Source organism: Colletotrichum navitas (assembly GCF_030913465.1).
Source record: "Colletotrichum navitas strain CBS 125086 chromosome Unknown LY79scaffold_57, whole genome shotgun sequence".
In the NCBI taxonomy this organism is placed as follows: domain Eukaryota; kingdom Fungi; phylum Ascomycota; class Sordariomycetes; order Glomerellales; family Glomerellaceae; genus Colletotrichum; species Colletotrichum navitas.
The window spans coordinates 97,774-119,273 of record NW_026850603.1 but is presented as its reverse complement, the minus strand read 5'-3'; the positions used below and the strand labels follow the sequence as shown (position 1 = coordinate 119,273).

At 54.0% G+C, this 21,500-nt stretch overlaps 8 protein-coding genes across 8 annotated transcripts; 4 read left to right on the top strand and 4 right to left on the bottom strand.

The window, feature by feature from the left end:
* Positions 1–923: 923 nt before the first annotated feature.
* On the top strand, positions 924–4,907 carry LY79DRAFT_671957 (uncharacterized protein; the record flags this gene model as incomplete). The annotated part of the gene is made up of 4 exons (XM_060563991.1): positions 924–1,388; positions 1,449–1,597; positions 1,651–3,728; positions 3,775–4,907. The coding sequence occupies 4 exons, from the start codon at positions 924–926 to the stop codon at positions 4,905–4,907; spliced, it is 3,825 nt and encodes a 1,274-aa protein (XP_060411287.1).
* A 255-nt stretch (positions 4,908–5,162) lies between these two features.
* On the bottom strand, positions 5,163–8,781 carry LY79DRAFT_637303 (nrap protein). Its single transcript, XM_060562282.1, has 2 exons — positions 8,397–8,781; positions 5,163–8,338 (listed from the first exon to the last, which is right to left on the bottom strand). The coding sequence occupies exons 1-2, from the start codon at positions 8,607–8,609 to the stop codon at positions 5,294–5,296; spliced, it is 3,258 nt and encodes a 1,085-aa protein (XP_060411286.1). The 5' UTR covers positions 8,610–8,781; the 3' UTR covers positions 5,163–5,293.
* Positions 8,782–9,647: 866 nt separating this feature from the next.
* Positions 9,648–11,942, top strand: LY79DRAFT_562157 (coenzyme A transferase). The gene is made up of 3 exons (XM_060558452.1): positions 9,648–10,167; positions 10,249–11,616; positions 11,679–11,942. Exons 1-3 carry the CDS (start codon positions 10,108–10,110, stop codon positions 11,808–11,810), a joined length of 1,560 nt encoding a protein of 519 aa, XP_060411285.1. The 5' UTR covers positions 9,648–10,107; the 3' UTR covers positions 11,811–11,942.
* Positions 11,943–12,138: 196 nt separating this feature from the next.
* LY79DRAFT_521182 (uncharacterized protein) lies at positions 12,139–13,495 on the bottom strand (the record flags this gene model as incomplete). Its single annotated transcript, XM_060555320.1, has 2 exons — positions 12,139–13,312; positions 13,383–13,495. 2 exons carry the CDS (start codon positions 13,493–13,495, stop codon positions 12,139–12,141), a joined length of 1,287 nt encoding a protein of 428 aa, XP_060411284.1.
* A 947-nt stretch (positions 13,496–14,442) lies between these two features.
* Positions 14,443–15,006, bottom strand: LY79DRAFT_562152 (uncharacterized protein). Its single transcript, XM_060558451.1, has one exon. It carries the CDS (start codon positions 14,909–14,911, stop codon positions 14,696–14,698), a length of 216 nt encoding a protein of 71 aa, XP_060411283.1. The 5' UTR covers positions 14,912–15,006; the 3' UTR covers positions 14,443–14,695.
* Positions 15,007–15,515: 509 nt separating this feature from the next.
* Positions 15,516–16,720, top strand: LY79DRAFT_312277 (casein kinase substrate phosphoprotein PP28-domain-containing protein). Its single transcript, XM_060552350.1, has 3 exons — positions 15,516–15,706; positions 15,772–16,346; positions 16,459–16,720. The coding sequence occupies exons 1-3, from the start codon at positions 15,637–15,639 to the stop codon at positions 16,579–16,581; spliced, it is 768 nt and encodes a 255-aa protein (XP_060411282.1). The 5' UTR covers positions 15,516–15,636; the 3' UTR covers positions 16,582–16,720.
* Positions 16,721–16,859: 139 nt separating this feature from the next.
* Positions 16,860–17,888, bottom strand: LY79DRAFT_521188 (uncharacterized protein; the record flags this gene model as incomplete). Its single annotated transcript, XM_060555322.1, has 1 exon — positions 16,860–17,888. The coding sequence occupies one exon, from the start codon at positions 17,886–17,888 to the stop codon at positions 16,860–16,862; it is 1,029 nt and encodes a 342-aa protein (XP_060411281.1).
* Positions 17,889–18,084: 196 nt separating this feature from the next.
* Positions 18,085–21,500, top strand: LY79DRAFT_637289 (translation initiation factor IF-2). Its single transcript, XM_060562281.1, has 3 exons — positions 18,085–18,220; positions 18,278–21,107; positions 21,169–21,500. The coding sequence occupies exons 1-3, from the start codon at positions 18,197–18,199 to the stop codon at positions 21,318–21,320; spliced, it is 3,006 nt and encodes a 1,001-aa protein (XP_060411280.1). The 5' UTR covers positions 18,085–18,196; the 3' UTR covers positions 21,321–21,500.

The following is a 21,500-nucleotide window of genomic DNA, read 5'->3' as shown; positions in this document are numbered from 1 at the left end:
GAGGTGCAGGTGACTTTGATGTTTGATGTGGGAAAGGCGGATGAGGGCTCGTGGACAAGGTGCTTCGTCAAGGGAAGAAACAGAACCACAAAGAAGACGGAATGTTGGGCATAGCCATTGATTGACTTATCATCACCATTGTTAGAGACTATACAGAATGGCTGTTGATGACAATATGGAAAACACACAAAGCCACCTGGCGTTGAAGGACGGACCAGTGGAAACTTGCAAGAGACATACCTGTAATTTAGATTAGCTTCAGATCCTCGGTCAACACCTAAGGCAATGATAATTCAACAACTGCCGATGATGATCCAGTTACTGCACCTTTTACATGTAGTGATCCAGAGCCTTCAGCGAATTTTACGTGGCGCCTGGGCTACGTTCAATGCAGTTGATTGTATTGCCGTATGCCGTGTCAAGATAAGCTTCGGAAACGGAGGGTTCGTGCCTTTCCAACAGCTCCCACCTGGGATTAGCCCGCTCTTAGCTCCAACGACGTCAACCGATGGTAAGGTAACAACAACAGCCGGGTGGTCGGGCGTCTGTGGTATGATTCGCACAGGCTATCGGAACTGTCATCTACAGCGTGGTTGGCAGCTGCAGCAAAGCTCTGGCCCTGTTAGTATTTCGGATCGGTCCCACTATGTGGCCGCTATGCCAATCATAGCCTTTCAGGACAAGGCGGGTGGGTGTTGTTGCCAGGCGCGTTTAGACGTGACGAGCACTCGCCGGAAATTTTGAAGACTTGTATTTCTGCCTGTAATTTCTTTTACCTTCGCGACGTCAACAGTAGCTTGCAACGCCAGGCAAGCTTTGATGCTCCTCGGTCTCCCCTCCCAGACCACCCGAAGACTTCTGCTATCTGACGGCGACCTTTGCAGACTACGATTCTTATGAGGCGAGCCTAAGTACGGCATGCGATGAGCGCAACTCCGAGACAGCGGACTGGTGGTTTTCCACAAACACCAGCGACCGCAGCACCTGGCAGATCCCGACGACAAGACCCCGACCCAAACTCCTCCGTCTCCTCCCAGAAGAGCAGTCGATCGTCCGCGCTGCCCCTGGCTCCCGAAAATGTCTCCCGAGGCAGTCCTGCGACCGAGCCAGTCATCCCGTTGACAATTCTCGATGCACCCCAACAGCGTTTTTACGCCTTCGCCATTTATGTTGGTCTGTTGGCATGGAGGTTCTATGACTGGATCAAGCTGGTGGAGGATAACGACACGTCGGCTTGGCTGTTTCTCAAATGGGTCTTCATTGACTTTGGATTCCTGTTCGGCCTCCCAGAAATGAGAATACCATGGCTGGAGATGTCGCAACCCGTCGTCACAGCCATTTTCCTCTTCCACGCCTTTTTCAACTTTATGTTGATGTTCAATATTCCGGTGCGTAGGAGAAAACAGGCTCTCGGAGCCTGCACACGAACGGGACTAACCGATGAACAGCTTCCACTTCAGCCATGGCTCGTTGGCTTTTTCAAGGTCTTCTACGACCGCGAGGTTGCCGTTTCAGAGCACACTGTCAAGGTCTCGAGCATCTTGCATAACCACTCCTTGATCATGGGAAGACAGATAATCAACATTTTGCCAGAGGGGTAGGTCTCAGCTCACCAACTATGCAATGCATATTGCTAACATGGCTGTTTAGCTCGGCGGTTTTGAATTTTGACCAAACCCCATTCTGCATTGGCGATGGTCGAGAGATCGTCCGGCTGCCTATCCAATTTAACTCAACGATACCCGCAGAAATGGAACTCACTCGCATTGATCTCTATACCAACCAAGAAGAAACTATCAAACTGTCTAGTCGCGAGGTTAGGAAAATTGCGAAGCAGATCAAGGATCAAACGGCAGAATCCAACCCAGCAGCCCACATCATCGAATACCCGGTTAAGAAGACCGGTGTTTACCGTCTCGGCAAGGTTCTGGACGAATACAAGCTCGAGGTCCAGCGCGCGACCCGAGATACATATGTTGTGCCCTGTCCCAAGGCAAAATTCCGAACTCCCGACAACGAGGATCGCTGCATCAGGGACTTGTCCGATTTGCTTGTCGATGTCACTGGAACCCCACCGTTGAAGATTGTCTACAGCCGAACAGTGAAAGACAAGGACAAGAGTTTCCATTTTCAGAGCCTACAGCCCGAGGATTATACGTCGCCCTTGCTAGGTTCGCCTTCTTCCTCTTTGACTCCTGCTGGCGACGAGGATACATCTTGGGTCAAGCCACAAACCGTGGCAGTCCGTCTGAACGAGACCCTGGATGAGCCTGGTCTATGGCAGTATGCCGTGGATGAGGTTACTGACGGGTTTGGCAATGTTCGGAAGTACGCACCTTCTGCAGATGAGACTGAAGCCCGTACCCGGCCTAAGGACCTGGCCCGCACGTTCAAGGTAAAGGAGCGACCGAAGGTCAAGCTGGAAGGCTGCGATCTACGCAACCCTATCAAAGTTGCCAAGAGACGAGAGGCTCGTTTGCCTGTTCGCTTCTCGATCGATGGCAACGCTCCAGATACCTCTCACCACTTGACGTGGGACTTTTCGCCCATCGACTCGTTGACCAACAGCGGAGATCACAGCGACAAGGTTTCTGTGGTTTCCTATTCCGCGACAAACTCACATGATCAACCTCTTGTTTCGGAGCCTGGGCTTTATACCCTCAAATCAATTTCGAGTGGCTCATGTGAAGGAGAAGTACAGGAGCCATCCTCATGCCTTTTGCTCAACCCTCTGGAGCCGCAGTTATCCATTCGCTCTGAGGAGATACCCGACAAGTGTGCAGGCAACTCTGTGGGACTTCGTGTGGACCTGGACCTGATTGGAACACCGCCATTCGTGGTACGGTATGATGTCGTTGACGAAAAGCTCAAGACCAGGCATGAGTCGGTCCAAGTCAAGGGTCTCAGACAGCAAGTTGAACTCAGGCCCACGGCAGCCGGACACCACAAGTATATTTTCAAGTCCATCGACGATGCGATTTACACTGGTCAGCCTTTGAGCCCTGATATCACCCTCGAAACAGACGTCAAACCGGCTGCTTCGGCGGTCATACAGCACAGTATCGGATCCAAGAGCGCATGTCTGGACGAACCAGTCGAGGTTGACATACTTCTTCTTGGAGATGCCCCCTTTTCACTCGAATGGGAGCTTGTACACGATGGCAAACGCAAGGCTGAGCGCGTCACCGACATTCAAGGCTCAACATACAAGATCAAGACCAAGCCCCTTGCCAAAGGAGGAGAGTATACACTTTCTCTCAATAGCGTTCAAGACAAATCAGGGTGTCGCACATTTCTCAAGGATGAACTGAAGATTTCCGTCAGGCGCCAGCGGCCGCGTGCCGCATTCGGATTGCTCGAGAACAAGCGAAGCTTCAAAACGATTGAACACGCCGAGGTCAAGCTGCCTTTGCGTCTTCAGGGAGATGGCCCTTGGACAGTTTCGTACCGCAATGCTGATGAAGGCGACGTTGTCCACCAACGGAAATTGAGGAACAACAACGACATCATTTCCGTTAAAGCACGTGGCTTGTACGAGATTGTCGACGTTCAGGACAAACAATGTCCCGGAGTCGTGGATCCTCAGGCGTCTAAGTTCGAAATCGATTGGTATCCTCGGCCGGAGATTTCCCTGGTACAGTCCGATACGGTCGTCTTGAAGGGCAAGGACTTTGTCAAACGTGATATTTGCGAGGGGGACATCGACACGTTTGAGGTCAACCTCAAGGGTGAGTCTATCACCCACTTATATGAATCATTTGCTAACAAGAGTAGGCTCTGCTCCCTTCCATGTCGACTACAGTGTCAAGTACAGTCCCTTTACTGGCTCTGGCTTCAAGGGCCATGCCTCTAGCAGTAGTATCAGCAAAAAGGAATTCGACACATCTCTCAACAAAGCGACTATTCCGATGGATACTTCGAAACCCGGAGAGTACAACTACCAATTCTCCGACTTGGCAGATAATCTCTACGACAGCGCGACAAATTCTCGTTCTCTGACTGTGGCTCAGCGTGTCAACGCCAAGCCATCTGCTGCTTTCGTTAAGCCTGGACAGTCGTTCAAATACTGCAAGACGGAGCAGGACAGGGAAGACACGATTCCCATCACTCTCAACGGTATCGCTCCATTCTACGTCGAAATTGAGATCAAACATCACAGCGGCACTGTCCCTGAGACGTACAGAATCCCGTCAATCCCGACCAGCTCGTACGGCATCCATATTCCAAGGCAGCATCTGCGTCTTGGAATACAGCATGTTCGCATTCGCGAAGTGAGAGATGCGCGCGGATGCCAAAAGAAGTACGAGATTGGTGCACCATCTGTACAAGTGCACCTCCACGATGCCCCGGCAATTTACCCGCTGGAGAGCCGAGGGGACTACTGTGTTGGCGAGCGTATTGCATACACCCTTTCCGGCACACCTCCCTTTGAGATCTGGTATGATTTCCAGGGCCAGCAACGCAAGGCCAAATCTGGCACAACCAACTTCCGCCGCATCGCCGAGTCTCCTGGCGAATTTACCATTACATCCATCTCCGACAAGGCCTCGGAGTGTCGCGCCTCAGTCGATATTACTAAGACCATTCATCCTCTTCCCGCGGTCAAAATCAGCAGGGGTCGACAGACTCGTGTGGACATACACGAAGGCAACGAGGTTGAGATTCTCTTCGAGTTCTGGGGCACACCGCCATTCGAGTTCACCTACACACGCAGCTCCAATGCTCGTAAGGGCCAGAAAAGCGTGGTTCTCGAGACGCGACACGACGTCTCGTACGAGAGCAGCAAAATCATTCGCGCGAGCCAAGAGGGCACATACGAGGTGGTAGCCATCAAAGACAAGTTCTGCGCCTTCTCCACCCAGCAGGTCGCCGACACTGGCAAGGGCCAGAAGCTGCTGCAGTATTAGCATAGCATGAACAAAATGAACTCGGGGGCTCTTTTTTATTTATTCCAAAGGTGAACACACTTGGGCTTGCTACATGAGGACGAAAGAGGCAATGTTTGTGTAAAAGGCTGTTGGTGTGCATAGGCATCTGTATCATGGCAACGGCGTTTCATTCTGGGGGATCAAGGGTTGAATAGGGCTATAATCAACATAACCAAAGACGAATTTCTTCAAGTACATTTGAACTCCTTTTGACATTGTGCACTAAAGTCCAGAACGGACCGAGAACTTGTGGTTTGCATTGTGATTCCGAAATAACTAGATTTTTGTGGCCTAAACTTTTCCCAAACCCGCTATGATGAACAAATTACAGCTACGTCTTAACACCCCGGCTCTCTTTGATTCTCTCATTCGGTAAGCTCGATCCGCTTGATCAAATCGCCACCGACTCTGGCAATCTCCAGCAGGATAGCCGGCTTGTTAACCTCGACAGGGTCAGCCTCCTCATCGCCGGCGTCCTTGACCTGCCGGAAGTTGTATGGCAGACCGACACGGAAATTCTGTCTGTTGCGGAGCTTGGGCTGCCAGATGGCGCCAATGACAACGTCGTCCGGTGCGCCGTGAAAGAAGATGAGGGTATCCTCGTACGCGGCCTCGAGCTCACTCAATAACACCGTCGCTGGGTGCCTTGTGAGGGGGAGGGGCACTTTGCCGGTACGCTCATCGAGATTCTTGAAGAGCGAGTGGCGCGTGCCGACCTCAGAGGCAGCGTCGCGGACGACACGCTTCAGGGCCGAGGAGGACAGGTGGAGGAGGATGTCATAGTCGGCGAGGGAGGGGCGGAAGAGCTCGGCGGCATCGAGGGCGATGCCTCGCTCCTTGAGGAGCCTACTCGCGGCTTTTGCGAGGCGCGTCATGCGCGTCGCAAGAAGCTTGGAGGGACCGTGGCGGGTATAGGCCAGGCCGAGGTGATCGTGGGGCGTGGCGACGAAGAGGACGGCGTGGTTCATGTTGGGGTCGCGCGCGCGCCAGGCCTCGAGGTGGTGCGAGACGATGGCGCGGTCTCCGGCCGCCATGTCGTCCGAAGAGTCGACGACAAGGGCCTCGTCGCGCCAGTCCCAACGGGACAGGAAGAGGAGTGTACGGAGGAAACCCGACATGGGGCTCGAGGGTACCTTCCATGGATGCGGGTTGAGGAAGACGTGGAGGACAAGTAGCTCAATGAGCTCTTTGGTGACGTGGCCCGCGAGCTTATGCACGTTGAACCAGTGCTTGACGAGGCGAATCGTTGTAGAGAGGGTCGTGAAGCGCGTGCAGTAGGTTGTGATCGTTTGCGTGTGCAGAGGCAAGTGCTTATAGCGCCACTGCAGGTTGAAGAGGGCCTCCTCGGCCTCGGCTCTAATCTGGGGGCTGAGGGTCTTGTTCTTGGCTTGGCGGTCCAGGAGTGTCTCTTCGAGTTCGGCGTAGATACGCAGACGGAACGCGGCCCCTGTCTGATAGATGATGTCTAGGTAGGCCAGGTTGTCAATGTCACGCGCCGCATTGTCGCGGCCCAGGCTCGTTGTGATGCTGTCGTTGGCGGCTCGTAATCTGCGGTCAATGTCCAAGAGGAACTCGATCTTGGTTTCCTGGATGGCGACAATGTTTTCCGGCCACTTACTGGAGGCCTCAAAGTAAAGGTTCACATCCATGGCTGGGGGACTGGTCTTCTGGGAGAGTGTGAATGGTGGCTTGACCGAGGCGAATCGGAGCTCAGGAACCACAGGAGAGATCTGCCTGATTGACAACGGTATGTCTTCCAGCCCGCGGATATCTTGTTCCAGGGTCCCGAAAGCCTTTCTCGCCGCCTCGAAGGCTTCCTTGTCCAGGGGCGAAATGTCCAGAGACAAAGGAGGTTCGGCATCGTGGAAGCGCAGGTCACCAGCGCCGAGGCTCAGGTGACGCTGGAGGATATAGCGAACAATCTCCTCGCAAATACCCGCGGCCGACTTGTTCGTCCATGGCACACACTCGAGAATGCTGCCATCCTGGAACCGTCTCAGCTCAGCCTTGTCGCCCCAGAATTTACGGAACTTTGCAGCCTCCTTCTCCAGCTCGGCTGATGGGCCATATTCCATCAAACGTCCCATGTTGGCGGGGTCGAAGACAATGCCAGCTTGAATATTGGGAAGGCCCCGGGGCTGGTTGCCGGTGATTGGCCAGGGCGCTGGATCTTGGCTCCAGAAGTGGATCAGCTGGGATCTTTCCTTCAGCGCTTTCTTGAGAAGCGCATTTGCCTTGAAGCTGAGGTCCCAGACGGCTCCCCGGCGGTCAGGGTTATTGCTCTTCGAGTTGCTATCGACGTTTTGGATCTCAAAAATGGCATCGTATAGCTGTAGTGGCATGTCGGCTTTAGTGATAAATGTCGGCTCAAACTGGTTTGCCAGGGTGTCATTGAGCACCTCCATGGTCGTGCAGGCATGGAAGTGAAGTAGACTCGCGGACCAGGGGCTCATCTTGTACAAAATGTTGACTTCACGGTCCGGATCAAACATGACGGGGCCGTTCTCGCGGATGGCCTCGGCGCCGTGCTTGTAGGTCCCGAATACGAAGGGTTTCTTGGAGAACTCAGTAGAGGCGAGGAACTGGACAGTAGCCTTGAACAACTCCGTACTGCTCAGAGCCGAAGAAAGCGCTGGCTGTCCGTTTCGTCCACCCGTCTGTAAGAGCAGTGCCATCATGATGGCCCACTCAAAGTGACCAAAGCCGCCCTTAGATAGCGAACTACCAAGGCCCCGTTGTTGAAGCCAGATCCTTCCGAGAATGCAAGCGTCCGCAAAAGCTTTGCATTCTGTCTTGGCCCGGGTCAGAACACGGAGATACGTGATGAATGTGTCTTCGGCCTTGATCGTTGAGTTGTAGAACGGTGTTGCGGCAGTGGGATCCTTGGCGTCAGTCTGTCCACTTCTATTGCTGTTGAACGACGGATTCAGCTTTGTCTTGGGGAAGACCCCTTCGGGAGCGCAGGGAATGACCCGAATGGCATATTCCGCCTTGGTTTGTTTCTTTCCATCGCTCTCGTCGCCTAGGTGGGATGTTGCCGCAGGCCTGACTGAAAGGACAGGCAAGAGGGCGTTTCCGTTTAGGTACTCAAATTCCAAGCCAGCCGACTCTCCGAGCTCCTTACGCAAGTTCGCTGCGATATAGGCAATGTAGTACGCTCTCCGGTAAAAGTAGCGCATGTTTTGGTGATCCTTCTCTTGGAAAAGCGAGGCGGGCATCTGCACAATCATATCAACGCCCTTGTTGGCCTGAGCCTGGACCATAGTTCTCGAAACATAACTTCCAACGACGTTGTAAGTCGCGGGCTTTTCGTAGGAGAGCTTATACGGCGCATCTTCGGCGGGCTTCGGTTCCGGGTAAGGAATCTTTATGCGATGAGTCTTTTGGAATTTGCGCGTGGCTTCAGCGATCTGGAAGTTTGGTTAGCAACTACATGTCTGGGGAGCCAGTATGGTGACTTCAACCAACCGGAATGGGGCCGTGAGGCTCAATGCCTCCGATCAGGTTCCTGATCTTATGCAGTAGTGTGTCGGCGCCATCCAAGGCCTTGGAATAGTCGACCTTGACCTCCTTTATAAGCTCGTCCGTCTGCAAGACGAATGGACTCGCAGTCGCAATATTGGCCGTGATCCTGGAGTCGCCCTGGTGAGAGACTTTGCGTCGCTTGGGACTCTGCTCCATTTTGACGACTTGACGGATCAGCACCGTGAGTTTTCGCGTAATTGAGCTGTTTGATTCGTGGCCGACAAGTGAAATGACCCGAGAACGCAATTACACTGCGAATACGGCGGCGACTACGAATTCCGTCTATACCCAGAGCCACCCGCGATCAAGGGAAATTTTTCGAAGCGTGGGGCATCCTGCAGGCCGATAAGCCTCTGGGAGAAAACTTATCCCTGGCCGACCGCTCGATAAGACTTGGAGCCAGTTACAGACCCGCTTTTATCTGAACATTGTCCCAGGCACCCTAGGTAGGGAACCAACCCAGACAGGCAAGCGACGCATTGCGGATACTGCACCAAGCCTCGGGGTTGGATAAATATTCAGAGACAATGTTGTTGTCGAGGGCCGCTTTCCAATGACCTAATACGTCCCCTAATACTTTTCCCCCACGATTCTCTCTCTCAAGCGTCGAGTCCCAATAGAGTTTCCTCTAGGGGCAATGACGAACCAGCGGGAAGGCACCGACATCGCTCTACGGCAACTGTCCGTTCTAGAATTTGAGTGCCAGACGAAAGACCAAAGATCACGGTAGGTGACGAGCGCAGGGGATGATGGAATTCAAACCCTTCAAAATGCGCCCCAGCATGAAAATCGCCGGTATCGCAATGGAGTAGGCACAATTGCTGCCGAGTCTTGATATGAAAGAATTCATGGCGGTTTGATTCCGCTTCGGCACAGTCTTCGGCAAAAGGCGCCGCTATCCGACTCGGGTTAAGGCCACTACTACGTACATACCCACTGTAACCTAGCTAGCTATACGGCGGCAGTATAAGCCTATAATCGATTGATAACCATGTGACGAGTTGCGAAGCCCAGCACAGCAATAATGAAGCTCCATCACTCGCCGAAAGACGTTTTGGTTGTTGTTGCAGAGGTGGCTTTGCGGGGTTCGGACGGAGAAGCTGGAGTTGAGGCTTTCCCCATTTTTGGCGCGCCAAAACATTTAGCCCCGCCACTTTCCGAGTCACGGAACTTGGGAGGTGTCACTATCAGTACCATCGCAGCTCCAAGCCGCTCAAAAGGGTACCTACCTACCTCAGGTGGGCAGGGATACCGGGCACTTCTGAGCGTGAGACACCCTGGCAACGTCCCCAGGTCCAAGCTTGCCCTCCTCCTTGCCGAGCTCAATCCCGAAAAGGCGGAGCAGCATACATCCCCCCAGACACTACACACGGCGCAAGGAGACGGAAACCCACGGCCTTGGAAGCCAAGGTCACGTACCGATGCAATAAATTGACCCGGCCCCCTTCACAATCCCTCGTGAAGGATGGCCCTTCCTCTTCTCCGATTCTCTCTCGCCCTACCGTTTTGTCTCCCGTCTCCAACCCTTCTCTTGGTTGTTCTCTACTGTGTGCGCTGTCATTGTGGAAGCCACTCGGTCATCATTCTCTGAACCTCAACCGGTGCTTGCATTCCTACTCTCACAGTACTCTCAACTTCCTCCACACCATTCGCGATGCCTTCAGCAGCTCTGTATGCGCGCTCGTTGCGTGCCTACGCCCGGCATGGCTCTAACGTATGTCAAACCGAGATGAGGAGTCTACAGACAACCAGACGCCACGCTCAGCAGCTTAATTGACCCTTCTTCTATGAGTAGCACCCTGCCATTCTCGCCCGCGCATTCTCCGCGACAGCGCGGAGACCAGAGATCAACAAGGTCTATCCTTCAGCCGCCGAGGCTCTCAAGGACATGAAGCCCAACTCGACGCTTCTCTGCGGCGGTTTCGGTCTCTGTGGTGTTCCGGACACACTGATTAACGAGGTTCTGAAGAAGCCCGAGATTACCGGCATCACTGCCGTCTCCAACAACGCCGGCACAGACACTTCCGGCCTCGGCCAACTGCTGAAGACCAAACAGATCAAGAAGATGGTAGCCAGCTACATTGGCGAGAATAAGACCTTTGAGAAGATGTACCTGACCGGCGAGGTCGAGCTCGAGCTGACCCCCCAGGGCACCCTCGCTGAGCGCTGCGCCGCCGGCGGTAAGGGCATTCCGGCCTTCTACACCCCGGCTGCCTTTGGCACCGTCGTCCAGACTGGCGAACTACCCCTCCGCAACAAACCCGACGGCTCGCCCGACCAATTCTCATACCCCAAGGACGTAAAGGTCTTCAACGGCAAGTCGTACCTCCTCGAGCATAGCATCGCTGGCGACTACGCCTTCGTCAAGGCCTATAAGGCCGACAAGCTCGGAAACTGCCAGTTTCGTCTCGCCGCCAACAACTTCAACGGCGCCATGGGCCGCAACGCCAAAATGACCATTGTTGAAGCTGAGCACATTGTCGAGCCCGGCGAGATCTCTCCTGAGGCCGTTCATCTGCCTGGCATCTACGTCAAGCGCGTCATTCAGAGCACGACCGAGAAGAACATTGAGAAGTATACCTTTGCCAAGGATGAGAACGACGCCGACGCCAAGAAGGCCCTCGGCACTGGCGACACAGCCGCCAAGCGCGAGCGTATCGTCCGCCGCGCCGCAAAGGAGTTCAAGAACGGCATGTATGCCAACCTTGGTATCGGCATGCCTATGTTGGCTCCCGGCTTCGTCGGCCCCGAAGTTGAGGTTCAGCTGCAGTCCGAGAACGGCATCCTTGGCCTAGGTCCGTACCCCAAGAAGGGCGACGAGGACGCCGACCTCATCAACGCCGGCAAGGAGACCGTCACGCTCAAGCCCGGTGCCGCCGTCTTCGGCAGCGAAGAGAGCTTCGGCATGATCCGCAGCGGTCGCATCAACCTCACTATCCTCGGTGCCATGCAAGTCAGCGCTAATGGCGACCTCGCTAACTGGATGTTGCCCGGTAAGGTCAAGGGCTTTGGTGGAGCTATGGACCTCGTCAGCAACCCCAGCGCGACCAAGGTCGTCGTCACAATGGAGCACACGGATAAGAAGGGCAATGCCAAGATCGTCAAACAGTGCGCTTTCCCCCTGACTGGCAGAGCTTGTGTGTCAAGGATCATTACCGAATTGGTGAGTCGCTCCTGCATGATCCAGAACAATGACTTTCGTCAAATACTAACAGGTACCAACAGTGTGTCTTCGATGTCGATTTCGCGCACGGCCTGACCCTTATCGAGATTGCGGACGGTGTAACGGTAGATGAGATTAAGAGCAAGACGGAGGCGCCGTTCACGGTAGCTGACGATCTGAAGCCCATGTTGTAAGGCTAGAGCGGTCTGTAGAATACCCCAGAGGTTGGATCTGTTAAGGAATACCGTTATGGAGGGCAAGCTGTTGGCATCTAGAGTACGGCGTCAAGTTAGGGACCAAATTAGCCATGAAGTTCTTTTTTCTTTCGTGCCCTTGAGCTCTGTTGCTGTTAGATTTACCCGTTTGCCTCGTCCAAAATCTCGTCATATCTTCTGCAATACTCCCATAACGCCAGCTTCCCTATGTCTTTTCTTGAACAACATTCTGTTTGTACTGTCCACCCACGCCAAGGATGGTGTTGCCTGGTCTAGTCTTAACTTTGCTGGATATTGGTTCCTTCCATCAAGAGCCCATGAATGATTGCAGGATATCATCAAGACGCCGCCGCTTCTTCCGATTAGGATTCAGACCAGTTTCCACATTCCCAAGCTGAACAGTAGGCTTCATTAGCTCCGCCGTCTTCCGCGCAGACGCCTGCCTATTATTTGGTGAAGAAGTCCTGAAGAAGGTATATCTTGAGGTCGCAAACAGCCCGCGGCGAACATAAGACACGGCAGGTGTGATGCCCGACCTCGCGGAGCCGCAGTGGCCCAATTGGAGACATGCTAGCGGTTTGGACGGGAGCACCAGCTGTTCCGAAACGGTTTTCCGTACCGTCTCGAAGCCCGCTCTTGTCAGATCCTCATCATTCGTAAACTGCCCGATAATGGAGTACAGCCAGAACGCCCAGGTCTCAAAAGGGAAGCCCTTACACGTCTGGGCTTCGTAGCCAGGCACGTCGACGTACATGGAGAGGTTCCTCTTGGCCGCGTCTCCAAGGTGGTCGAGAAATGACGGCGCGTCCCGGTTAGGGATGAACTGGATGGGCTGGTTGCTGCTTTGGCAAAAGTTCATGAGCCCATCGTCGATGTTCCGAGCCAGGCCCTGAAGCTGTCTCGGCTTGCTCTCCTCGACGAAGTCGAAAAGCATCAAGTACCAAAGCAGGGTGTCGTGGGGGCCATGCAAAGGCTCCTCCATTTCCCAGCCCTTGCCCAGCGCCGTGTCCGCGGCGTCCCTCCAGTCACTCCGTGACGCGTTGACGTCATACAGCGCGAGCGACGGGAACCTGGAAACGTATTGGAGGGATTTCTTGGTCACCGACTCATCGCCCCAGAGTCTGAGGATACGCAGCAGGGGAAAGGGGTCTTCCATCTCCGACCAGCCCCTGACGAGGCGGTCATCGACCTTGGGGAAGATGGTTCGCAGCTCGTCCGCCGGCTGGATGATCTCGAGAATGGCAAGATTCTTAAGGCGCGCAAGGGCCAGCAGTTCGTTCTCTGCAAAGGAGCAGGATCCCGTGATGTTGAGATGTGTCACAAAGTCGACGGCTGGGGATTCAAGCGGCCTAAGGTAGTGATGGAGGTTCGCGTTGGGCTGACAAATGTGCTGGCGGTATCGGTAAAGGCCTAATGTCTTCTCGTCGTCCTCGGCAAGCAGGAATTTTGAAAACACCTTCCATGCCTGAAAACACACGCCTCTACGAACGACGCATTAGACCTATGAGTCTTGTCTGGTCGAGTAAGTCTTTGAGAGATGGACGGACGAACCTGTTCTCTAGCAGTCGCCATATCCTCCACAAGTACCTCTTGGGCAGGTCCTCACGCGCAAGGTGATGTTCCGTCACGTCGCCGATGTTCTCCGCCACTGTATGCATCGCCATGTCGGCCAGCGACCTCGGTCCCTTTCTCCCCTCTCCACCGCGACCTTTCCGGGGTGGCCGGCCGGTCCGCCTCGACCAGTCCCGGCCGTTTTGATACACATCTGGAGGGCGCGGTGCGACGACCTCTTTGTAGACTTGTCCCGACTCGTCAAACATGGCAGCTGCCTATGCCGAGGGTTATATTTGGAGGACGATGTCTCTGAGAACCCCCCAACGTACCACCCTTTTTTTATAGGAAAAAGCATGAAGCAAATTGATGGTTTCACGTTCAAGAGTGAGATGATACGTAGGGGAGGAGTCGGACTCAGCAGGTCTCTGACAGGCACTGTGCACCTGCACGGTGTTTAAACACATCACACTACTTGCTCACAGCCGCGTCTGGCCAGTGGACGTACGGACTGGAAACGACGCGTCCACGTTGCTACGTCGGAGAACAGATTGAATGTGCTTCACTAAAGGCAACGGAATCATGTCAAAGCCACGTGAACAGATGCTATCAGCAGTTATAATCCAATACTAGGGCACAGCAAAAGCAGGGGGCCAGACAGAATGTATCGCCGCATAAAATTTCTCTGATCACCAATACAGCCGAAGCTGCCACGGGACAGAGGGTAAGTGAGCGAATAAAGTGCATTAGTCTTACCTCCCATTTCCCCTCCAGGCACCTTCATTGATAACGTGAAAGGCAGAGTGAATAGAGAGGGTTTGTGTTTTATGATTAGGTAAAGAAGAAAAAGAGGAAGAGGGAAAGCTTCGCTTTGCGCGAAATCGCGGCCTTCATATGGGATTTTTTTTTGCAGAGTGGGTCGCGGCGGCTGGAGACACCCGGCACGGGGGTTCTGCCGGTGGCCGGGCAAAACCAGCTGAAGTGTCCTAGACGTTTAAAACCGGGTCGGTTACATTGGCATTCGATGCGGATGAACTGGGTTACATGTGTCTGGTATGTAGCCATAGCTCAAGAGCTTCTCCTTCGGACGGGTGCTCAGACAACTAGCTGTTAAGTTCTACAGCACTGTTAATTGGTAGAATTTAGACGAGATAAGCTCTGTATAGCAATTGTAACTGAAGCATAGAACTCGCCGACGAGTTCAATCCTCTTCTCGATTTGTTCTTCGGTCTTACAGTTCACCTTCTTCAGTAAACTGATGATGGCGACAAGAGTCGACAAAGGTATTTGATGGCAAACTACTTGGCCAGTATTCAGGCTACAAAAATGAGTTGATCCAACCCAAGAAACGAACAGCACTCTAGAGTTCCATTGCAGTTGGCCTCAATTTCCAGGGCTCTTGTTCTGAATCGCACCCCCCTGTGGACTTGTGCAGACAAAAGTACGTATCTGAGGCGGCCCCTTAAGGCCGCATAGGTACACAACAGTAATACTCTGAGCACAGCCGGAAAATACAGTATAAGTATCATGCCCAATACTCAATGGAAGGTTTCTAGATGGAAACACATTACCAAGGAATCTCGTAACCAAACCTCTCTACCAACCAAGCCTCTGCAGGCTCTGGTACGGCCTCTCGAAACAAGGGACTTGCCCGTCCTCAGCGTGGGGCAAACAAGCCGTGGCGGTGAAAATGAGGCAAAAGAGGACCCCTTCCCCCAAACCGATCCATGGAGACGGACCAGTCTGTGCCAACCAATAGTGACGAACGCGTTTGTGTTTGCGGGACTCTACAGTCGTGCATTTTGCGTGTGCTCCAACTAAAAGCCCGAGGGGCGAGTGTATCGTGCTTTGCGTGCTGTGGCTGTTATGCCACCATGGTAGTAATGATGATTGCCCCCTCCTCTGATCTGCTATGCCTTAGCCTGTGACTCTTCCATGTATTCTTTAGTTTCTGCCCAATGAGACCATAACTGAACGACGTAGGTATTGGCTTCCACGTCCTTTTGTTCATTCGGCTTGGCCCAGTGATTAACACTTCTTCTCCCTTGCCATCTTTGCTGCTGTATTTCTCATTCACTTGTACCACCGCACCCTTTTAAGTGCTGCCACCGCCCACCCAGCAAGCACACTTTTACCCCGCCATCCACCCCTTGCGCCAACGACTTTTGATAAGCATCCCACTCTTCAACCCCGCAACAATTTGCGCTCTACCCAGACAATTTAGCCAAAGGAAACAATTCAAATCACAGTCAAGATGGCAGGCGGACAACCAGGATCCAACTCTCGCGGCCGCGGTGGCAAATTCAGGAAGTTTACCCGTGGAGGTTTGTTCACACACGTGCTCCGCGACAGCACCTCTTCGATGCTGACAATCACAACAACAATCCAGGTGGCAAGCATTTCTCCCGTGACCTTAGACCCCTTGACGCCGATGGCAACGAAGTCAACATGTGGTCTGCCGATTCGAAGAAGCAAGGTGACGACGAGAGCTCCGAAGAAGACTCTGAGGAGGACTCTGAGGAGGAGTCCGACTCCGAGGGTGACGGCAAGCCCCAGGCCGAGATGACCCGTGCCGAGCGAAAGGCCGCCGCCAAGGCCCGCAAGGACGCCGCCGTAGCCAAGAAGAGAGCCCAGGCCGTCGAGGTCGGCGACCTGCCCCCCTCCGACTCGGAGGAGAGCAGTGAGGACGATGCCGACATGCCCGCCAACCCCAACCACTCCAAGGCTGCCCGCAACCAGACCAAGGCTCCAGTCGCCGCCCCCGAGGTCGACGAAGCTGCTGAGGGCGTCAAGAAGCTGACGGTTGCCAGCAACCGCAAGGAGCGCGAGAGCATGGAGGCTGCGCAGGCCAAGGAGAGATATCGCAAGCTGCACGAGGCCGGCAAGACGGACGAGGCCAAGGCTGACCTCGCGCGCTTAAGACTTATCCGTGAGCAGAGAGCTGCCGACGCTGCTCGCCGAGAGGTATGTCTCATTCACACGCGAAGACACGCGAAAAATAGCCTTCCCATCCGACCCCCCCCCCCCCCCCCCCCCCTTCCCCATACTTTGGTACTGACTGAATTTACTACCTTAGGCCGAGAGAGAGGAGCGCGAGGCCCAGGAGGCCGCCAAGAGACAGGAGATCGAGGCAAAGGAGGCCAAGAAGAGAGAGGCCGCCCTTGGTCCTGTTAAGAAGGGCAAGAAGTCGAGCAAATAAGGCGACCCTCAACATATCGGACTCTCGATGCTCTTTGGTAATCCGGTTGCAACTTCCCATCATATACCATCGTTTTCCCTGGTCCATATTCGTTCGCAGCATAGCGTGCGTTGGATACTCACGTCTGAACCACAATGTGAACAACACTCTTGCTTTTACTTTTACCACCCTGCCTGCGCCCACAGATGGCTATCTCAAGTTCTGTGACATGCTCCGTTCCGTATCTTACATGGAATCGATAACCATCCCCGTTTTTCCATACGAATACACAGCCCGCTTTACATGCCGGCCAGGCCATCTGTGCCGACGGCTTCATGCCATACCTGGTCGAAATCGACGCCCTGCTCCTGGAACAGGTCTCGAATCTGTTTGGCCACCTCCACCTGCTTTTCGGGCCCGAATCCACCAGGTTGCGAGGACTCGAACTGCACAATCTCGATCCAGCGGAAGAAAAGGTTCTCCTTGCCAATGGCGGCGAGAGCGTCCCTGAACTGGAAGACTTGCCTCCGTCTGTCGTCCTCCTTGGCGCTCACCCCCTCTTCCTCCACAGACATCCAGCCGTAGTCCTCGTGATGCACCAGAACCAAACGTCGGAAAGCGTCTAGCGCAATGTCCTTACGATCCACCATCGTATGCGCGTCAATCATGGCCTGCCAATCGAGATCCCACTGGCCGGTCATGGTAAGGTAGCCCGTCTTTTCCTGTAGAAGGAGTGGCGAACAGGCCTGTCGGATGATCTGCTGCAGCGCCTCGTTCTTCTCCTTCTCCTTGAATATATCACCTAGTTGCTGGTCCCACTCCCGGCTGCGCCGAACGTAGATCTCCTTCTCTCGGAAGCCAACTTTCCATCGCCAGCTGACCGGGTTGCCGTACGACCGGCCAAAGACAAACTCAACAGGCCATGGCCAGACGAAGACGAAGAGCATGAAGTCCAGAGTCAGTGATGCGCCGCGCTTGGCAACCTCCCACAGCAACTGTCCCCAAGTCGAGTCGCCAGTCGGGAAGGTTGTTTCATTGGGGTAGCCCATGGCAGACTGAACGAATTTGAAGTAATAGGGAAGGATGTAGTACATGCGCAAAACGAAGAGCGCGGCGACAACCAGGTTCATGCCAACGGGCACGAGAAAGATCTTCTTCTTGAAATCCGTGGGCTTGGAATCGATATGAGTGATGTAGACGTGTTTGGGCGAGAGAGTCTCGAGCAAGGGTTGAAGGACTTCTGCTGGTTTCTTGAAAGGTGCCGGCGGCGTGCCAGGCGACCTCTTTGGCGCCGACTTGGACTTGACGGCTTTGATTTTGGGCGCCATGGTGACCGCCGTGACACTGATACAGCAGGTAAGTTTGAAAGAAGCTTAACCAGGGTGTCTAAGCTCCAAGCTGGCTGGTTTTGCTTGAGGGGCCAGGGGATAGATTGCATATGCATTTATGCCCCTGCATAAGCACAACCCGTCTGCAGGTGGATACCTTTTTAGACCAATCAAAGCTCGCTCATCAGCCAGAAGCAATTGCCTGCACTCGAGCTTGAGAAATTTCTGGGGCGATTCGAGCTCAATCAAAGCTTGTCTTGTGTTTCTTCAATTGCCGCCGCTGTTCATGTTGCGCCAAACAACAGACCATGCTTCGATGTAGAATATGGACCGTAAGTGACTCGTCTCCTTTCCTTGACGGTGTTATACAAAACCTAATCCCTTCATAGGAGCGAAGTAGTGCACATGTCTGCGCCTTCTGTCGCCACCCCGCCCTCTCACGACAACATGACCTTGGTCGGCGCAACTACTCGGACGCATCGAATCCCACCCCGAAAGGCAACGATAAAACCGGCGGTTGGGGCCAAGGTCATGGTGTGAAACCAGCCGGGGTTGCGGGCATTCCTTCAGTACCGCGTGGTCCAGTTGCCGCCGGCGGATGGGGCCAGCCGTTGTTTGGTGCTGAGCTATCTTCAGGGGCGCCGAAAGCCGATGACCGAAAGAGTCCTACCAGCCTGAGTGACTCACTTGACAGCCTGCTTCTCCCTCATGAGCTCGCAGCACGAAAGAAGCTGGCGGCGCAGCAAGCGATACAGCCTAAGGCTGTGAAGAAGCCAAAGCACCTAGGTGGCCTCCCTAGTGGTTTGAATGGGCCCAGGATTTCTCGAAACCCTCTCGCCAATACTTTTGCTGCAGGCGCAAATAAATCATTCGTGGGGCTCGAGGAGAAGCCTCTGGCAGCGAAAGATTGGAGACACCGGTTCGAGACAGAGAGACCCTCAACTAGCATACCAGTACCGCACAACCGACACTTTGCGAAGGACGAGAAACCTGGGTTTTCGATACAGAAAATTCCACAAAAGCAGAAGAAGGGCCTTGGAAACTCGGACGGTGGGGAAACCGGCGGATGGGGTCAACTTGCGAGGAAGCCCACCGGCAACCGTTCTGAAGATACAGCTCCCGACGCGTCGTCAAGCCCAGTCTTGTCGGAAAAAGGTTTCTTCGCCAGATTCACAGAAGTTTTGGACACCAAGTACAGTCAACAAGACAAAGAACCCCAGACATCACGCCGGGATCTTGGCCGCTCAAGCAGCAATGATTTCCTGAGGACGGAAGAGGTCATGGAGGAGAACTCATCAAAGCCAGAACGTCGGACACGGGAGTTTGACGAGTCCTATGAAATCAGCCGCGATCCAAGGCGACGCGACAAGGCAGGAAGCCGGAGAGGAGATGCGTACGGGTCTTCCCGCGGCGTTAAAAAATCAGCAGCGCAACAAAAGTGGGAGAACGACAACGAAGAATGGGAAGATAACGGTGCGAGCCGAGAAGCTGAGCGCCGCCGCAAGAAAGCCGAAGCAAAGGCGCGGAGACTAGCGCAGGAGAAGGCTGCTCCTCAGAACATCTTCCTGCCCGAGTTCATTAGTATTTCGAACCTAGCTACTGCACTCAAGTCGAAGCCGCAGGAGTTCCTCAGATCCTTGTCAGAGATGGGATTTGAGGATATTACCGAGGACAGCATCATGACTGGAGAAACTGCCGCTCTAGTAGCTCAGGAGTTCGGTTTTGAGCCAACCGTTGACACTGGTGGTGTCCGGGATCTCAAGCCTCGACCTCCGCCAGAGGATGTGACCGTGCTACCACCACGGCCTCCGGTTGTTACTATCATGGGTCACGTTGATCACGGCAAAACTACTCTACTTGACTATCTGAGGAAATCCTCCGTCGCAGCCCAAGAGCACGGTGGCATCACCCAGCATATCGGCGCTTTCATGGTGAAGATGTCCGATGGCAAGCTTATCACTTTCCTTGACACTCCCGGTCACGCGGCTTTCTTGACCATGCGACAACGCGGCGCTAACGTCACCGACATTGTGGTGTTGGTCGTTGCTGCTGATGACAGTGTCAAGCCCCAAACCATTGAAGCCATCAAGCATGCCAAGTCAGCAAATGTGCCGATTATTGTGGCCATCAACAAGTGTGACAAGGAGGATGCTAAGCCCGACCAAGTCAAGGCCGATCTTGCTCGTCACGGTGTCGAAATCGAGGATTTTGGTGGTGACGTTCAGGTCGTTTGCGTCAGTGGAAAGACCGGCCAGGGCATGGGCGACCTCGAAGAGAATATCGTCACTCTCGCGGATATTCAGGATATGCGCGCCGAGAACGACGGCTTGGCGGAAGCTTGGGTGCTTGAAGCTAGCGTGAAGCCATATGGCAAATCTGCAAACGTCCTCGTCAAACGAGGCACTCTGCGCCCCGGGGATTTCGTTGTCGCAGGCACCGCTTGGGCTCGGGTTCGGCTCCTGCGGAACGAGGCTGGTCAGGAGCTGGAGGAGGCCCCTCCCGGAACGCCTGCCGAGGTGCTTGGTTGGAGGGACGAGCTTCCTGCCGCTGGAGACGAAGTATTACAGGCACCTGATGAGGATCGGGCGAGAACAGCCGTCGATTACCGCGAGGAGATGCGTGAACGAGAGGCGTCTTCGAACCAGCTAGCCGAGCAGGAACGCCGCGAACGCGAAGCCAAGATCGCCGCAGAAGTCGCCAAGGAGATCGAAACAGTCGATGCCGAGGAAGGCGAAATCATCGCGACCAAGGTTGTCAACTTCATGGTCAGGGCTGACGTCGTGGGGTCCGTCGAGGCTGTGTGCGCGACCATCAAAGAGATCGGCAACAATGAAGTGAAGCCTCGGATTCTTCGTTATTCAGCCGGCCAGGTGTCTGAGTCGGATGTTGAATACGCCCAGGCCGCCAGCAGCGTTATTGCAAATTTTAACAGCACTATCCCAGCCCATGTCAAGAATCTAGCCGAGGAGAAGGGCGTAAAGATATTGGACCACACTATCATTTACCACCTGTCGGATGAGGTGAGGCAGGTCTTGTCTGAGAACTTGGCCGACAAGGTGACGTCAAAGGTTGTCGGCGAGGCGGACATTCTGCAGGTCTTCCCCATCAACGTCAAGGGACGCACGTACAGAAACATTGCTGGTTGCAAGGTAAGGAACGGAATCGTCACTCGGTCGACAAATGTGCGCATCTTGCGGAAGGGTGAGAAGATCTTTGATGGTAAGTCAACCCCTGAAAACCTTTCCTCAAAACACTGGGTTTAATCTAAAACCGTTTCCAGGCAAGATCGATACCCTCAAGCACGGGAAGAAGGACGTGAATGAGATCAGGAAAGGTACCGAGTGTGGTATCGCCTTTGAGGGCTTCACCGACTTCCAAGCTGGCGACCAGATTCAAACATATGAGGAAGTGAGAGAGAAGCGAAGCTTGTAAGATATGAAGACACCTATACAAGAAGATACCGGGGACATCATAGGCACGGGAAGGAGCAGCAGGCACTAAGAGGTGCTTAGCTGTCATAGCTGACCTTGGATGAGAGTCGGTTCACCCGAGGGCACAACCCACACAACGTCACTGTAGAGTAGAGATAGTCCATAATGGCAATTGTACAAC

Coding starts and splice junctions, on each gene's coding strand:
- LY79DRAFT_637303 (XM_060562282.1), bottom strand. CDS start 8,609: ATGGAGCAGAGTCCCAAGCGACGCAAAGTCTCTCACCAGGGCGACTCC. Junction 8,339..8,396: donor AGCCTCACGGCCCCATTCCG/GTTGGTTGAAGT, acceptor CCAAACTTCCAG/ATCGCTGAAGCCACGCGCAA.
- LY79DRAFT_562157 (XM_060558452.1), top strand. CDS start 10,108: ATGCCTTCAGCAGCTCTGTATGCGCGCTCGTTGCGTGCCTACGCCCGG. Junction 10,168..10,248: donor ACGCCCGGCATGGCTCTAAC/GTATGTCAAACC, acceptor TTCTATGAGTAG/CACCCTGCCATTCTCGCCCG. Junction 11,617..11,678: donor CAAGGATCATTACCGAATTG/GTGAGTCGCTCC, acceptor AGGTACCAACAG/TGTGTCTTCGATGTCGATTT.
- LY79DRAFT_562152 (XM_060558451.1), bottom strand. CDS start 14,911: ATGATACTTATACTGTATTTTCCGGCTGTGCTCAGAGTATTACTGTTG.
- LY79DRAFT_312277 (XM_060552350.1), top strand. CDS start 15,637: ATGGCAGGCGGACAACCAGGATCCAACTCTCGCGGCCGCGGTGGCAAA. Junction 15,707..15,771: donor CAGGAAGTTTACCCGTGGAG/GTTTGTTCACAC, acceptor ACAACAATCCAG/GTGGCAAGCATTTCTCCCGT. Junction 16,347..16,458: donor CCGACGCTGCTCGCCGAGAG/GTATGTCTCATT, acceptor TTACTACCTTAG/GCCGAGAGAGAGGAGCGCGA.
- LY79DRAFT_637289 (XM_060562281.1), top strand. CDS start 18,197: ATGCTTCGATGTAGAATATGGACC. Junction 18,221..18,277: donor TTCGATGTAGAATATGGACC/GTAAGTGACTCG, acceptor ATCCCTTCATAG/GAGCGAAGTAGTGCACATGT. Junction 21,108..21,168: donor GGGTGAGAAGATCTTTGATG/GTAAGTCAACCC, acceptor AACCGTTTCCAG/GCAAGATCGATACCCTCAAG.